General features: G+C 39.3%; 1 protein-coding gene across 5 annotated transcripts in view; it reads right to left on the bottom strand.

Annotated features, from left to right (window-relative positions):
• Nucleotides 1–18,898, bottom strand: part of LOC148863448 (phenylalanine--tRNA ligase beta subunit, cytoplasmic-like) — an 89,932-nt gene that overhangs the window by 9,537 nt on the left and 61,497 nt on the right. For 3 of the 5 annotated variants that reach the window (XM_088978018.1, XM_088978020.1, XM_088978019.1), the window contains exon 15: nucleotides 8,014–8,088. The exons of the other annotated variants lie outside the window; for them this stretch is intronic. In XM_088978018.1, the coding sequence (XP_088834144.1) occupies nucleotides 8,014–8,088 (75 nt within the window). The remainder of the gene's footprint in view (nucleotides 1–8,013; nucleotides 8,089–18,898) is intronic. 5 annotated transcript variants of the gene reach the window in all.

Raw genomic sequence — 18,898 nt, 5'->3', positions numbered from 1 at the left:
ATCGCATGCCCTCCAAAGTGCTGAACTACATGGCCCCTCATCAGTTATTGTACCCTCAGTCTCCTTTATTTTCCATTCCCATGAGAGTCTTTGGTTGTCGTGCCTTTATCCATGATTTGTCTCCATCTCGAGGTAAGTTAGACCCTCGGTCCATTCTTTGTATCTTTCTGGGGTATCCCTCCTCTCAGAAAGGGTATTGGTGCTTTGATCCCGTTAGTCGTAAGTTTTTTGTGTCTATGGATGTGTCCTTCTTTGAGTCTGAGCCATTCTTCCCTGCTTCTCCTCAGGGGGAGAGTAGTAGTGTGGAAGAGGAGAAGCAGGTTCAGGTATCTCTTCCTTCTATTCCGGACCTTGCTCCCTTTCGTGTCTTCCAACGTACACGCCGTAGAGATCAGCGATGTGATAGAGATGTGGAGCAGCCAAACACTGAGCAATCAACACCGTTAGACTCCCAAGAGGTAAGTCCACTCCCTACCCCTACTCCCACTGTGGATGACCTTGACATTCCTATTGCTCAACGAAAGGGAGTCAGGTCATGCACTACCAAGCACCCCATTACCTATTTTGTCTCCTATGATCACATTTCCCCCTAATACCGAGCCTTCCTATCTGCAGTTGATTGCATCCCTATTCCCAGAAATGTTGCAGAAGCCTTAAAATGCCCTGAATGGACAAATGCCATGAAGGAGGAGATTAATGCTCTTCACAAAAATCAAACTTGGGAATTGGTGGATCTTCCGAAGGGGAAAAGACCCCGTGGGGTGTAAATGGGTGTTCACGGTTAAACACAAGGCAGATGGAACAGTTGAAAGGTACAAAGCAAGATTAGTAGCCAAAGGGTACACACAAGTACACGGGGTTGACATGATAAGACTTTTGCTCCAGTAGCTAAGATGAACTCAATTAGGGTTCTCCTATCCTTAGCTACTAATCTTGATTGGGAATTGCATCAATTGGACATAAAGAACGCTTTTCTGAATGGTGAGTAAGAGGAGGAAGTATACATGGTTCAACCCCCTGGATTTTGTGCCAAGGGAAGTGAAAATAAGGTGTGCAAGCTGCGAAAGTCTCGTTATGGATTAAAACAATCTCCCAGAGCCTGGTTCAGTAAGTTTCACATGGCAGTTCAGCAGATGGGCTTCAAACAATGTCAGTCTGATCATACACTTTTTGTGAAGAGATGTCAGGAACAGGTTGTTGTATTGATGGTGTATGTGGATGATATCATCATTACAGGAAGTTGGAGTTCAAAGATACAAAAAGTGAAACAATTCCTTGCATCTAAATTTGAAGTGAAAGATCTAGGTCCCCTGAAGTATTTCCTTGGGATTGAAGTTGCCCGCTCAGAAAAGGGTATCTTTATCTCTCAAAGGAAATACACCCTTGATCTATTACAGGACACAGGCAAATTAGATGCAAGGCCGACAGATACTCCCATGGATGTTGACCACAAGTTAGGTGATTGTGATGGTGAACCTCTAAAAGATGTGAAACAGTTCCAAAGGTTAGTGGGAAAACTGATTTATTTGTCCCTGACCCGTCTAGACATTGCCTATTCCGTTGGGGTCATAAGCCAATTCATGCACTCTCTCAAGAAACCACACGTGGAGGCGGCAGAGAGAGTTCTTAGATACTTGAAAAAATATCCCAGAACAGGTCTACTATTCAGTAAACACAATCACCTAAAGGTGGAAGTCTTTACAGATGCTGATTGGGTAGGTGCTGTGGATGACAAAAAGTCCACAAGTGGGTATTGCACATTTGTGGGAGGAAATCTACTGACCTGGAAAAGCAAGAAACAAAGTGTGGTAGCAAGGTCAAGCGCTGAAGATGAATATAGAGCTATGGCACATGGGGTGGCTGAAGTCCTTTGGCTAAAGAATCTTCTAGGGGAGCTTGGAGTTGTTGTTCATAGTCCTATGTCTCTTTACTGTGACAACAAGGCTGCAATAAACATCGCCAGCAACCTCGTCCTACATGAGAGGACCAAGCACATTGAGGTGGGCAAACGCTTCATAAAGGAAAAATTGGAAAAAAGGAAAATTTGCATCCCTTATGTCAACTCCAAGGAACAACTTGCTGATGTCCTCACAAAGGGGCTTGCATACTCGTGACACAATGAGTTATGTGACAAGCTGGGCATGATAGACATATTCAGCCCAACTTGAGGGGGAGTGTTGTAAGGCTTATTTAATTGTTACTTTGTAGTTGTTGTTAGTAGGCTGACTTCTTAAGATACTATCAGTTAGTTACTTTTCGTTTTTCTTTTTCTTATTAGTTTGGTTCTAGGGTGTACCGCCAAGGGCATACTTGTAATTTCTACTCTTTTTATTAAGTTAATATAAATAGAGAACTGGCAGCAGCCAGTAGTGATTCTTTTCCTCTCAATCGTATCTCCCTTTTTTCTTCTCTTTCTCTCTATCTCTCTCGTCTCCCACTCTCCATGAATGACTACAAATAAAAATACTATAGCTGATAAATCTCATACTCTTATATCTACAGGTGATGTTAGGCTAAGTTGTTGTGTTGTTGTGAGGCTGATGAAGTATACCTTGGAAAAATATCATCACAATACACTCTAGACCAATTAGTATAGGTGACTCCTTGAAGGCAAAATTATTGTGTATGATATTCTTTATATTATATATATATATATATATATATATATATATATATATATATATATATATATATATATATATATATATATAATATTTAAAATATTATTTATATTTTAAAATTTTCCTTTATTTTAAGTAATTTTATTTTTTAAAAATAGTGCTAATTAAAAAATTTCAAGGATTCGGATCCCCGTGGGGAACATCAGGGTCAAGGACGGGGATTTATTACAGAATCGGAGTTTGGGATGGGGAATATGATCCCTGCCCCATTGCCATTCCTAGTGGAAGAGGATATAAAGGTGGCAATGGACCAGATGCGAACTAACAACCAAGCACTACAGACACATTACGAGGGAAATAAAATTATTGACAAGGGACCTGGAGGCTACCTACCACTGTGTAACTAGATCAGCAAATTTATCAAACTCATTGTCCAAGGAAGGAGCAACTAGGAATCAATTGTTTTGGGCCAAATGTAATATATGAAGTACATTAAAGGGTGCAAGGCACTTTTTTTTTCATAAATAATTTAAGATTTCATTAAGAAAAGAGCAGGAGGAAATGGAAACTTCCTGTCAAGAGGCGCAAGCTGCGCCCTCTCCAAAGAACAAGAAGAAACAGAAAACAGAAAAACAAATTCAGCTAGCAATTCTGCCCTAGTAGAGTTCCCAATCCCTAGGGGACCCGAGTAAAGGAGGACCACATTTCCAAATTCATTCCTTAGTACCCCTCCCAATCCAAAGGGGCTTGGATTACCTTGACTGCTAGCATCAAAATTCAGCTTCAAAAAACCTTTAGGAGGGGGTTTCAAACTCATGCAGACTCTAGTCTTTAATGAGGAGCTGCTTGTTACATCTAACCAATTCCTCCATATATCATCAAAGGAGAATTGGTGGAATAAATCCAGGGCTTTTACCCACCATATCACCCTAAGCAGAATGCACTCCTCCAATTCTTGTATATTCCTCTCCTCCTAGAAGATTCTAGCATTTCTTTCTTCCCACACTGTCCATATCAGCACAGCTCTAGCACACCTCCACATGATTCTCCCTCTTTTTTGATGCCATGGGAAGGTAGAAGGATCAAAAAGCAAGCTTACTTCTGCTGGCCTATTCCACCTGCACCCAAACATCAAGAAGAGCCACTTCCATAACTCTACAGTAAAGGAGCAAGATATTAGTAATGTGGTAACAATCCTTGCCATAAGATCTGCAAAGGATACACCAGTTAGGTGATATACAAAGGAAAGGTCTTCTCTTTTGAAGAATATCCAAGGTATTTATTTTCCCATAACACACTTCCCAACAAAAAGCCAAAAGCTTAGGGGGAATAGGCTTGCACCAGAATTCCTTAATAGGGAAGGGCTGGTTGGAAGGGGACTGAGAAAGGGGCCTGAAAAAAGCAGCACACAAAAAAGGCTCAGTCGGCTGGGGTGTCCAAACATGTTTATTTAGTTCAGAAGGGTCCGAGCAAACTTAGTCAAGGAGACTTAACAGACTAGGTAGGCAATCAATTTCCTCCTCCCTTAAGCCTCTACGAAACCCAAAATCTCAATTAGGTGCCAACGGATTTTCCAACGGCAGTGTTTTAAAAGCACAAGGTGCAAAAAAAGTGCAAGGGCCAATTTGTGCCTAGGCGTGCGCCTTTTTAAGAAAGGCGAAAAATTACATAAAAAAAAAAAAGCTAACAAAAAAAGTCAGAATTCCAAAAAAAAATGCCAAAAGATTTAAAAAAATGCAAAAAGTTTAAAAAATATTAAACAGTGTTAGTAAAAATATAAAATTAATTTTTAAAACAAATGATTTAAAAACCTATTATCTAAAATTAAAATAGATAAACATAACATGTAAAGTGTATTCAAATGAAAAATTAAAAATAAAAGCAAACATATAAAGCATTTTCAAGCATGTAAAACCCACAATCTCTTTTTTTCCTTAATTGCATTGCTTCAAGTAGTTAATATGATGTAAAACATATTGCATTCTTGATTCTATGAGTCGCCTTTGTAGCATACCCCTCGAGGCAAGCCCGAACAAGGCTATGTTAGGGTCTGAAATTCTTATTTCTCACATAAAAAAATAATGATTTTACAACTTTCATTGCCTTTTAAGAAGATGTTTTATTGCAATGAATGAATGAACAACATAAGCAAATAGAGGGTTCTCGAAGCCCCCAGACCAGCCGTTAGACTCAAAAAACAACAAAAAGCACAAAATTTTAAAAAGGCGCATGCCTGGGCTGAGGCGTGAGGTGCATCAAGCGCATGCCCAGGCGCACCAAGCGCACGCCTTTTGAAAGAGGTGCGCCTAGGACCTAGGCGAGGTGCATACCCCAAAATGCTCCTCACCTTTGCGCCTAGGCGTGCCTTTTAAATCACTGTCCAGGGGGGAGACAAATTTAGAAACAAGGTTTTTTTTTTATACTGTGAAATAGAGAATAAAGAGGGGAAGAGATCATTTAAAGGAGCCTCTCCAACCCAAGTATCCTCCTAAAAAAGAATTTTGTGGCATTAGGGTGCTAGCACTGTTTTCGTAACTCCATTTCCTAATTTTAAAAAAAAAATCAGTTATCCATCAAAGAAAAGGGTACCTTCTAGACCATAAACCAGGATAGTTTTTGGGATGTCTATCTCAGAGAGTTTGTGACCCTATATCTTTGAGCAACTAAAGTTATGGCATAGCCATACTCATTATGGTCATGTTTCTTCTTTGAAGTCTATCTCTTAGAGACATTTTCAATTTGTGTCACCCTCGGATATACAATGTGAAGCATGTCAACTTTCAAACCATTGTACAACAATATGTCAAAGATAACTCCTGTTGGTCGTAGTGGAGACTTGGGATCAAATCCCACCTGCACCTGGGTTGGGGGATGGGCTAACCCCATTGTGAAGCCCTTCAAAAGACATAAAAAAACAATATGTCAAGATAACAAGACTTAAGTATATAGCCACTAAGTTTGAAATCAAGGATCTTGGAGACCATAGATATTTCTTAGCCATTAAAGTTGAAAGGTCAAGGAAAGGTATCTTTTTTTCTCTCAAAGAATTGTGTTCTAGATCTTCTAAAAAATACTGAAAAGCATGGAGGTAATATAGATCCTAAAAGATATTGAAAAGCTACTGAAAAGCATGGAGGTAATATAGATCCTAAAAGATATTGAAAAGCTCGATGGGGTTGTGTAATACTAAACAAGGGAAATGCACTAGAGACTTATTGGCATACTATTATTTCTTTGTCCAACTCAACTAGATATTTCTTATGTTGTCAATGTAGTTAGTTAGGATATGCACCAGCCTAGACTTCACTTGGCAACTATTGAAAGCAAGGTTCAAAATATCAATACGCTCGATACGCCGGTAGAGGCGTATCGAGCAATATCAATAGCTTTTCTTTTAATTTTTTTTTTTAGTTTTTTTTTCAAATATGGTTCAGAGGGGCCGGTTTAAGGTCCGCCCACCCTCTAAACCAGTTGAAACCCCGATACACCCTCTATAGGGGCGTATCGGGAAGCTCCCAATACATTACATATCGGCCGATACAGCCTAGTACATATCGATACTTTGAACCTTGATTGAAAGGACATTATGCTACTTGAAAGGTACTCCATGAAGGGGACTACTATATACTTGTGATGGAAATCTCAAGGTTGGGGTTTATACTCAAATAAATTGACCAAGACCTCTTGATGACAAGAGATCTACATTGGGGTATTATACTTCTATAGGAGGTAATATTGTCTCTTGGAGTAGGAAACAATTTTTGTGGCCATATTGAAGCATTGAAGCCGAATATATAGCCATGACACATGGAGTTTTAGAATTGTTATGTTTGAAGACTTTACTAAATAAGATGAGAATCAACTTCAAGAGACCAATGAAGCTGTACTATGGTAATCAAGCTGCTATAAACATTGGACATAATCCAGTACAGTATGATCACACTAACCACATCAAGGTTGATAGACGTTTCATCTTAAAACAAGTTGAAAGTGAATAAGTTTGTTTGCCTTTTGTTAGGTCCAACACTCAAGTAGTGGATTAGTCGAAAAAGGGAGTGCCAAGGCCTATAATTGAGGACAACTTGTGCAAGGTGGGTATGTACAAGTACAACACTTCGTCAAACTTGAGGAGAATTAAGATTAAACAAATTCAAGCTGTTAAGGTATTTTAGTCATTGACTCATTGAATAATACCAGGGTTTATTTTGTAATTATGGCATTGGTATAAAAGTTAATTGCCCAACCTTTCCCTTCTTACGGTCTCCCCTCATCCTTCTCTTTTATTTTATATTCCTTCTTCCCTAAATCAATCTAGAATCAGTGGTTATCATTCACAACTCTGAATATTATATTTGTAATGTTTGGGTGAAGTCAAGTCAAGCCATTAGTTATGATTGTGTTTCAAATGACTTTCCAAGTACAAATTACAAACTCCAAACAATTGGCACTAGAAACTCAAAAGTTAAACACTAGGAACAACCTATGGATGCTACCTCCAAACAGGTGTTAATTCCTGCATGGTTAATCCTTAGTAGTGAAACAAAAATCTAAAAGGGAACTCAGCCACTGGATGCTAAAAAGGAATGTATTGAAAATGCTGATGAAAAATAATTGGAAGTGTAATTTGTGGGCACAGGCCTGGACGTTCATCCATGGGGCTTATGTTTTTTTTGTCATACAGATAGTTTTAATTATGTTATCTTTATTCTATTTGTTTTAATCCTCTACATTTGAGTCATTCTTGAATTTAGGGGTTCACCACTCCTATGGGTGCTACCTCCAAACAGGCATTAATTCTTGGATGGTTAAACCTCAGTAACGAAACAAAAATCTAAAGGGGAACTCAGCCACTGGATGCTAAAAGGAATCTATTGAAACAGCTGATGAAGAAATAATTGAAAATGTAATTTGTGGGCACTGGGCCAGGGTGTTCACCCATGGGGCTTATGTTTTTTTCATACAGATAGTTGTAATTATGTGACCTTTATTCTATTTGTTTTAACCCTCTATATTTAAATCTTTTTTGAATTTAAGGGTTTATCACTTTTCTTATCATAAAATTCTCATTATATTTTTTTTACTGTAAAGAATCAAGAGAAAGAAGAGGAAAGAAAATCCAAGTATAGAAAAATGGAATAAGCCTACAGGGGATGCACAATTTAGTGAATTCAAGTTTCAGAAGGTCCCCACTGTGATCAGACAACCAAAAAAAAATGCTTGAACAATACAACAACATGGATGACAGAAGTACTAGCTAAACATGAGTGGAAATAAGAACTGAGACTCAACAATAGAATTATATGATTTTGGATGTTTAAAGAGAAAGTTCATGCAGTTTCCCTATAACAAGAAAAAACATGAAGCACATATAGAATTCTGAATACCGGTGTACCTTTATGGGCTTTGGATGGTCTTTGTTGTGCCCAACAGTTTTCAATATGCCCGACATGAGACTTGTTCGGACAATCTGGAAAAAGCAGGATTAATTAATGCTCACTGAACTTCAATACAAGAAGAAAACCCCAAAAAAAACACATATACAATTGAACAGACACCTAAGGTAAATACAGAAATACTAAAATTAAACAAAGAAGCTCTCTCTCCCTTTCTTTGTCTCACTTCCTTGCCTTTTTTTAGTGTAAAACATTTTTTTTTCCAAATTCCATGCTAGTTTGGATATCCTGTTTGATAGAAGCCTAGGTTTTTATTGATTAAGAAAAATGAGTATGTACAAGTGCCAAAGTGCCCAAAGAGGTGACCACTATCACCAGCCCTTTTTCTTTTATTTCTTACATATGTTCAACTGTGTATCCTTTCCCCTGTTTGTAAATCATCAAACAGCCCCCAAAAATAGCTGATTCCTATTGACACCCCTTGGCCAAGGTATCAGAAAAGCTATTTGTCGATCTGTGAACCCATGAATATGTGATGTTTAAGTCTCTTATCATTGATTTGATCCCCCTCATGGAGCTTCTTTATTGTCAAGTTCCCACTCTGCTTCTCATCCAGCCCACCACTACTTCTGAGCCCCCTTCTATAATCAAACTTGTGATATTTAGTGATCTACCCAGTCTTAAACTGTGTAGGAGTTCTGGCAATTGTGCTGATATAGAGTTTCCAATAGACTATCAGGCCCAAGTAAATGACTTTGATATGGCCATTACAGTCTATAATAACTTCTCCAATACCCAAAGGTGTATCCATCAAAATTTATATGCATCATAGTGAGATGGGTAGAGTTGTTTGGATCTATTGGATTTCGGCATAGAAGAGTCAGCCACCAATCACCATCTTGTTTTCTTTCTTTCTTTCTTTCTTCTTTTATTTTGATAGGAAACAATAACTGTCATTAAAATAGATTAAGTGAATACACAGGTCCAGTCCCCATAAGAAAGGAGACTAGCCCCCCTGAACTTTTCAATTTACAATTCAGTACAAAACAATTCACCCCTGTTTGTCCCTTGTTTGGCTAGTGTATCAGGCAAATCATTTGCTGATCTTCTGACCCATCTAACAGATGCACCTAACTCCCTTGATAAACTTCTAATCTCCCTCGAGGCCTGCCTGTGGATCCAAATTCCCAAGCTACCGCTTTGTAACCACCTTATCACCAGTTTTGTATCCTCCTCCACTTCAATTTGTTGAAAGCCGAGCTGTTTCACCAATCTCAGCCCTTGGAGGAGAGCTATAACTTCAGCTCTTAGGAAGTCTTCTTTTCCTACGGGTCCTGATTACAAAGCCACCACTCTCACTACCCCTTCTCTTATTACTATGCCAGACGGGCCCAGGTACCAAAGGAGCTCCCATCAAAGTTCAGCCTTAGTCTTTGACTTGGTGATGGAGCCCAAATCTCTTGTATGACAGCCCTTGAGTTTGAACAAGTTGTCTGCATTTCAGTTTCTAGTGATATCATCAATAGAAACATCCTTGAACAAATCCAAAATTTTTACTCAATGTGCAACCCGGAACAAGATGTTGTCAATTAATTCCTCCTTTGTCTTCACCTTACCCTGAAACATATGATTATTTCTTTCTTCCTAAATTGCCCAAACTATTGCTGCCCTTGTACCTCTCCACAATGTTTTGCCCTTTTAGGCCGTCTAAGAAAGCTAGCATCAAAGAGGCCTGAAACACAAGAAAGATGTTTACATCTACAACCAAAGAGATTAGAAACCATTCCCAAATGCTTGAAGCAAAATAGCAAGAGATTAAAAGGTGAGCTGCCAACTCTTAACAAGCAAAGAAAGGAAAACAAATACTCGGGGAGAGACACCAATTTGGTCTCCTTTTTTGCAACAAGTCACAAGTATTAATCATGTTAAGAACCACTTCCCAAGAAAATACCCCAACTCTTGGAAGTACTGGGCTGCACGCCTGCACCACACTTCCTTAGAAGGAAAAGACGCTAGCAGGCCAGAAGAATGAAGAAGGGCATTGAAAACAATGTTTTCAAAACCAGACCGGACAGTCGGACTAGAAAAACCAGGAACCGGTCACCTGAGGTTCCGTTTTACCCCAGAACTGTCTTTTGGCCAAAAACCGTTGATTTGGTCAGCAAACCGCTGACATGGGCAGTCGAACCGTTCGAACTGTCCAACGGTTTTTGGTCATTTTTTTAATTTTTTGTCAGAACGAGCCCTACGTTCGGTTCAAACGGGAACCAGACCCTGAAGTTCGTTGTCTGGTTCGTTTTTTAAAACCTTGATTGAAAAAAGAGGCACAGGAGAAGAGGCCTGAAAGAGAAACTAACCACACTTGAGAGCCAGGAAGGAACAATACTTAGAGCAACTCATCAAGGGCCCCCATTTGAAACTCTCTAAGTTCTCCTCAACCCTAGTTCCCAAGCTGTCCCATCACAATGTACCGAAGAAATTGATTTTAACTTATGCAAAGGAAGAGAGTAGATAGAGGGAAATTTAACCGTAAGAGGGATCTCCACAAGCCAACTATCCTCCTAAAAAATCACATTACTACCAGAACAAGCACCATACCTTGCAAAGGAAAGAAAAAAGGAACAATGAATTACTTTCAAAGGAAAGAAACAGCTTGCCCTCAGATCCAAACCAACATCCCAACCATTTATTGCTAGACCATGAATGTTGACTATTACCCTGTACCACAAACTATCCTACTCCAATGGAAACCTCCAAATCCACTTCCCTAACAAGGATATACTCCTCTTTTTGATGTTACCTATCCCAAGGACCCCTGCTCCTTACTTTGTGACACTATCTCCCATTTCACCATGTGGTCCTTAGAATCTCCCAACTCCTAGAGGAAATTTCACATAACTTTCTCTAGATTTTTTGGTAATTCCCACTAGGATGCCAAAGGTAGACAAGAAGTAGACTAGCAAGTTTAACAGATGGATTTGATTAGGGTGATTGTACCTCCTAGCAAAATATAATTACTTTTCCACCCAACTAGTTTCTTTGTGAACCTCTTCCCAAGACTAGAGCCCAAAAACTCTCTTGAGTATGGAAAGGCCAACTCTCCACCTCACACCTTAAAGAAGTAGCTAGATTAACCTTTGCTTCCCTCAATTCTTTAACTCCTACAAAACAACTTTGTTCCCCAATTTCCCTTAAGAATTGATACGCTTTCAAGTTGTAAATTAAACATTTCCTCCTCCTCACCTTTGCAAAACAAGATCAAGTCATCAGCAAATTGTAAATGAAACACCACAACACTCTCCCTCCCCATAAACACCATCTCTCAACAAAACCCCTTCTCCTTAAAACTTCCAAGAGAAACTCCTAACCAACCAAATCATAAGCCTTCACTATGTCCAACTTATAAACCACCCCTTCTTCCCTTTTTCTTTTCCTATTGTCCAAGCACTCATTTGCAGTTAGAATTTGATAAATTATTTGCATACCAGCCACAAAGGCACCTTGATTGGGGAAGATTAGAAAGGGAGCACTTTTTCCTATCTCAAGGCCAAGACTTTTTGCAAGGATTCAATACAAACTTCCACCAAACTGATTGACCTAAAATCCTTTGGATAAGATACATCCACTTTCTTGGGAATAAAAGCTATGAAAATTGCATTTGCTCTGGAAGTAAATCTGCCTTTGATGATATTCCTCAATAACTCCCAAGAGATTCATTCCATTCCAACCCAGTCACAGTTTTTTCTTTTTTTTTTTTCAGTCACCAAGGTGCGGAAAAAAAATCAAGTTAATATCCCCCTCCTCAAATGACCTACATCTAGATTTTTGTCTCCAACTAATTTCTTCTGTCCACAATATCTCTTCCAATTCATTTTCTGACTGCCATCTATCCATTCTTTCTTCAAAACCCACCTCCTATTAGCTTTTGCTTCATCATCTTCTAGTAGCCTCTAACCTATCCACTACTTTTGTTCTAAATGTCCAAAGACTTCCTTAGAAGCGGTCAAGAAGCTTTAAGGTCATAACCCAATGACATAATTTTACCAATGTATCCTCCAAGATCTCTTTTTATGTCTTGACTTCTCTAAGAAGTTCCTACCATTCCTCTCCTCCCAAATAGATCAAAGAGCAATATGTAAATCAATCCTCAAATATTAGGTGTAAATTTGAAGATTAGAGGGAAAAAAAGGAAGAAAGAAGTAAGAGCAGCAGTACAAGAGAAGAAGATGGTGAAAAGAGAAGGAAGAAGAAAGGTTTGAATTATCTTCCCTTTCTCCTCTAATCCTTTTTTTATTAAGAATTAATGTTAGAGTAAACGAGTCTGCCCTTAAGTGGGCGGCCAACTAGGTAGTAACATAAAGAGATTAAACAAAAAGAAATAACAGGCTCATTAAGAGAGGCCCATTAGCCAACAAGAAAAGAAAAGATATTACAAGAGAAGATACTACGACCCACTCGGCCCAGTCTCTTTACACTCCCCCTCAAGCCGAGCATAGATGTCAATCATGCCCAACTTGCTTATATAGTGTGTCACTTTCCCTCTTGAAACTCCCTTGGTCAAGATATCAGCCCATTGTTCATCTAATGTGATGAATGGCAAACAAACTTCTCCTGAGGAAACTCTTTCCCTTATAAAATGTCTATCAACCTCAATGTGCTCAGTACTATCATGTTGAACAGGATTATGTGCAATGTTGATAGCTACTTGGTTGTCACAGTAGAGCATCATTAGCTTCCCGTAGTCAACCCCCAATTCTTCTAAAAGGGATCGTAGCCACAGTAATTCTAACACACCATGTGCCATTGCCCTGTGTTTTCCTTCAACTGAGGATCTAACAACTACAGACTGTTTCTTACTCCTCCATGACACAATGTTCCCAGCGACTAGAGCACAATAACATGAGGTGGATCTCCTATCATCAATACATCCTGCCCAATCAACATCAGTAAAAGCTTCCAGTTTCATGTGTCCATGTTTGGCAAATAGAATACATTTCCCTGGAGTACCTTTCAAATAACATAGAACCCTTTCTGCAACAGCTAAATGAGTATCTTTGAGAGAATGCATAAATTGACTAATAACACTTACTGCATAGGAAATATCTGGCCGAGTCATGCAAAGATATAACAACTTCCCAAGTAGTCTCTGAAACACCCCCTTATCAGATAAAAGCTCACCATCTGTAGCAGAAAGCTTATGATTGGGATCAATAGGAGTGGAGATTGGTTTAGCTCCAAGTTTACCAGTCTCAGCAAGGAGGCCAAGGACATATTTACGCTAAGAAATGAAGATACCATCCTTAGATCTAGCAACTTCAATGCCCAAAAAATACCGAAGATCTCCCAAATCCTTGATCTCAAATTCAGAGTTGAGAAATCTTTTTAGTTTACTGGCCTCTTCAGTGTCATTACCCGTGACCACAATATCATCAACATAAACTATCAAGAAGGTCACCAGAGAGCCATTTCTCTTCAAGAACATGGTATGATTAGATTGAGTTTGTGTGTAACCAAAGGAGACAAGAGCGGCCCTGAACCTCTCAAACCAAGCCCGAGGAGACTGTTTGAGACCATAAATAGATTTCTGTAGTTTACACACCTTGCCTTTGCATTTCCTTCCCATACACCCCTAGAGGCAAAGACATATAGACCTCGTCATGTAGGTCCCCATTCAAGAAGGCATTTTTAACATCAAACTGGTGTAGGGACCAATCAAAAGTAGCGGCTAGAGATAACAAAACCCTGACTGAAGTCATCTTAGCTACAGGAGCAAATGTCTCAAGATAGTCAATACCATACAACTGAGTGTAGCCCTTAGCAACCAGCCTAGCCTTAAACCTCTCAATAGATCTATCAGAGTGATATTTAGGGGTAAACACCCATTTACAACCCATTGGTTCCTTCCCTTCAGGCAAGTCAACAATATCCCAGGTATGGTTCTTATGCAAAGCATCCAGTTCAGCCATCATAGCATCCCTCCATTCAGGTTTAGATAAGGCTTCCGGTACAGACCTGGGTATCACATGGGAAGAAACAGAAGCAAGAAAAGAGTAGTAGGAAGGAGAGAGAAGGTTGTAAGACATGTGTTTGGAGATACAATGGGTTGTACACTTCCGCTTGCCCTTGCGGAGAGCAATAGGAAGGTCAAGGTCTGAGAAAGATGTTGATGGGTTAGAAGAAAGCTGACATGTTACCTCAGTAATGATGGGAGGAGCAAAAGGCTCTTCCGTAGGAGTAGAAACAACATGTCCATGTCTGAATCTATGCCTTTGGTACCACCTTTGGAGAACAGGATGAGGAGGAATTATAGGAGAATGAGGTGGAGGAGGAGGAATGGGAATATCGGAGGTAGGCCCAGTGGGAGAAGTTGACACCTCATGATAGGACTCAAGAGGAATGGGAAGAGGAACAGTTGGAGACATAGCAAAGGGCTCTTCAGATTTCTCCCCCTCAGGAGAAATGCTAAAGAAATGAGGCAACTCAGCAAATGTGACATCTCGAGATACAAAGCGGGTGCCACTAACTGGATCAAAACAGCAATATCCCTTCTGTGTGGAAGCATATCCCAGAAAAACACATTTACGAGCCTTAGGTTCAAACTTGTGTCTTTGATAACTGTGAGCATGCACATAGCAAGTGCACCCAAAAAGACAGAGAGGGAGAGAAAAAATATCCTCATCCGGGAAGAGAAGGCTAAAGAGGGTTTTGAAGTTCAGGACCCGGGAGGGCATACGGTTGATCAAAAAAGTAACAGTAAGAACAACATCTCCCCAAAATTTTATAGGAACATGGGATGCAAATAAGAGGGATTTGGCAACTTTAACCACATGTTTGTTCTTCCTTGCTGCCACCCCATTCTGTTGTAGAGTGTCGAAACAAGAACTTTGATGAATAACCCCAAAAGTATTAAGATAGACGGAGAAGGTTTTCTCAAAATACTCCTTAGCATTATCAGAATGGAATATTTTGATCCGAGTGTTAAACTAGGTGAGGATGAGTTCATGAAATTTTTGCACAATAGCTGGTACTTCATCCCTAGATTTCATGAGATAAATCCAAGTGTAACGAGAATAGTCATCAATAAAAAGGATAGAGTACCTGTAACCCCCCATAGTTGGCAAATGATATGGCCCCCACACGTCAGAGTGAACAATATGAAAAGGAGAAAGAGATCTTTTATTGCTTACTGAATAAGAATGTCTACAATGCTTTGCCAGTTCACACGACTCACAATGAAGATTCAATAAAGACACTCCCTTAAACATATCTGGAAACAAATGACTCAAAGCAAAAAAAAGACAAATGACCAAACCGAAAGTGACATAACAAGACTTTGTTAACAGACTCTGACAAAACTGACTCTAAGGAAACTCCATGAGGTGGTCCAAAAGCTCTATCTAGTGTGTCCAGCAAGTATATTATGTTTGCTTCATGGCCGCTACCAATCATCCTCTTAGATTGCAGGTCCTAAAAAACACAATGAGTGGGAAAAAAGGTTATGCTACAATTCATGGATTTAGTTAAGCTGCTAACAGATAAAAGGTTTATGTTAAGTTTAGGGACATGAAGGACAGAGGATAAATAAAGGGTGTCAGAGGTCTTTATATCCCCTTTACCAGAGATGGGAGCAAGAAACCCATCAGCAAGGGATATTTTCTCTTTGCCAGAGAGAAGGTGGTATGAGCAGAATAGATTAGACAGGCTGGTCATATGGTCTGATGCACCGGAATCAATAATCCAAGGGATTTTATGATTACCTGAAACTAAAGCATGATTTGCAGAAGCACGAATACCTGAGTGAGAAAATACAGATGAAGATGATGTATTGTTGTTGGAAAAGTGAGATGAAGAAACAGTAGCTTCCAAGTGATTTAGTAGCCTCCCATACTTTTCAAAATCCGCCTTCATTGTTGCCAATTGCTCAATGGTTGATTTTTCTTCACTCTCCTTATTTCCTCCTTTAGGTACTATAGCAACAATAGCTATCTTAGGCTTTCCTACCTGACTACCCTTCTTAGAGCTATTGTTATTCTTAAACCTATTAGGAAGAAGCTCAGAATGAAGCTTCCAGCAAGTGTCCTTTGTATGCCTCGGTTTCTTGCAATATTCACATATCTGTTCCTTTTTTTCAGTAGGACCCTTTGGCTTTATTCCAACATGTGCAAAGTGTTCTGTAGGTGGACTTTGCAACTGAAAATGTCGCCTAATCTCCTCACTGCTTATCATAGCGTATGCCTGAGGAATAGTAACCTCATCTCTAGCCAGGATATTTTGCCTAATGATGTCAAACTCAAGGTTGAGTCCAATGAGAAATTCAAACACCCTAATTCTCTCCACCAACTTCCTATACATTTCAGCATCATTCTTACTCTCCCATACAACTGTCTCCATAAAATCAATTTCTTGCCATAGGGATTTCAGTATAGAGTAGTAGATTGCTACACTCTTCTCCCCCTGTCTTAGGTTCTTCACATCACTTTTCAACTTATAGACTCTGGCTACATTCAACTTCTGTGAATAGGTCTCAATAACACTGTCCCATATCTCCTTAGCCGAAGACATCCAGAGATAATGTTGACTTATATGAAGTTGCATAGAATTGACCAACCAGCCTATGATAGTATAGTTCTCTTGCATCCATCTCTCAAATTCAGGGTCTGTCTCTTCGGGTTTCACTTTACTATCTGAGATACCCGAGTTTTCCTCTACTATAGACATAAATTCTTATAGACTATGCCCAAGCAAGATAATTTGTCCCATCTAGCTTGATTGTGGTCACACCAATCAAAACAGAATCTACCGAGCCAAGGCCGGAAACCGGCACTTGCTTGAACTCACTTCCGTATGGCTCCATTAATCAAACGAAAATCAAAGAACCAGAAATTTTGTCTATATAAACTTTAAGTCAAACCAGAACCCAGATGCTTGAAAACTAGGGTTTTACTCCGTCCAGCTGTTGGAGAGGAAGAGAGAAGATCCAGTTGCTCCTACCAGAGCTTCCCCATTTCTTCCAAACCTGAACCGCCCTCCTTTAGGAGTCAAAAGACACCTCCCAAGCACAGAGCGCCACACCCAAAGCTTCACCTTTACCTGTACCTTCAAAAATCTCTAATCGGCTAGGGTTTTGGGCAGCAACAGAACAACACCACTTCTTGGCAATATCCAACCAGATTTAAATTCTCCAAACCCTCTACCAACTAGGCCAAAGATCCTCTAAACTATAGAGAACCTATCTCTCCATACACTCTCTTAATCTAAGGGTGTATGGGAAAAGAGGAAGAAGAGAAAAAGGAAGAAATAGACCTGCTCTTATACCAAGATGTAAATCAGTCCTCAAATATTAGGTGTAAATTTGAAGATTAGAGGGAAAAAAAGGAAGAAGAGAAGTAAGAGCAACAATACAAGAGAAGAAGATGGCAAAAAGAGAAGAAGAAGAAAGGTTCGAATTATCTTCCCTTTCTCCTCTAATCCTTTTTTTATTAAGAATTAATGTTATAGTAATGACAAGTATGCCCTTAAGTGGGTGGCCAGCTAGGTAGTAACATAAAGAGATTAAACAAAAAAAAATAACAGGCCATTAAGAGAGGCCCATTAGCCAACAAGAAAAGAAAAGATATTACAAGAGAAGATACTAGGACCCATTCGGCCCAGTCTCTTTACAGAGCAACCACCCTAGTGCTCCTCCATGGTAATTTCCCTCCTTATTGGAGAAAAGAAAGTAAGCTTACAAAAAATTTCCAAATCAAGGGAAATGGGCCAACCGCCAAAGATGTTGATATCCTTGCCAAATAGTGAATTATGACATTTATATTAAGCCTCCTCGGTGGTTCTTTCCCCACTTGACTGCCACTTCAAGACATGGCCTGGCCCTCCATTGGCTAGGACATCCCTTATATTCCTCCCTCTTCTAATAATTTCTCAATTAGTCCTAATTATAAATGAGGATTTGTTGGGAAGCGTTTTCTTATATAATAATGTAAGCAAATGACCCCAAGACTCAAACACATGTAAATTAATAAATAAATAAGGGATAAAAATTGATGCTAATTTAGGGATGATTACTTGATGCAATGGTGTGTGTGTGTGTATAAGGGCAGCCTGGTGCACAAGGCTCCCGCTAATGTGGGGTTTGGCAGCCTGCTGCACAAGGGGCAGCCTGGTTAATGTCTAGGGCAACCTAAACAGTTGAACCATTCAACCTGTCACATGGAGGTTAAGAGGGTTCTTACTTCTTAAATAGTAAAAATCCATTGACTTGGTCTAAACCCATTAAACCTAGACACTAACCCATTGAGCCATTTGAACTATTCTCCAGTTGATGGTTTATATTGCAATAATATATTTAATCATTTCTTTTGAAAAATGTTAAATCATTAATTTTAAATAAAAATAAATAAAACCCTAAAGTGGGAATGTGAGAAAGGGATTGGGAGAGAGAGGTGTAGAAGATGAAAGACCAATCTAGCATCTAAAGTAACAATGCCAAATCTGAACTTTCTTGCCTTTCATCATCTTCGTCTTTAGCAATGGTGACTTTAGCATCTAATAGATCAGATTTAACTTACTTAAAAAAAAGAGTTGACCCATTCAACTCGAACAGTTGAAGCATTAACCTGTTACTCAGATATGAAAATGATTTGATGTCCAGGTTGGGTTTTAAAACACTGTTGACAACACAATGATTCCAATGAGAAAGTGGACATGCCAACAAATAGATAGAGCATAGGGGTGATCATTCTTGGCCCATCCGGAAACTTAGCCCGCAAATTTCTAGGCCTTGGCCTAAGTTTTTGTATGCAGGCCCAACTTGGCCCGCTATATGATAGAATATATATTATTAAATATATAATATATAATGTACATAATATTTTTATAGTATAATAT

Source organism: Nelumbo lutea, chromosome 3, assembly GCF_056320005.1.
Source record: "Nelumbo lutea isolate HS-2025 chromosome 3, American lotus-T2T, whole genome shotgun sequence".
NCBI classification, from domain to species: domain Eukaryota; kingdom Viridiplantae; phylum Streptophyta; class Magnoliopsida; order Proteales; family Nelumbonaceae; genus Nelumbo; species Nelumbo lutea.
The sequence above is the reverse complement of the archived record's forward strand: the minus strand, read 5'-3'. Positions and strand labels throughout refer to the sequence as shown.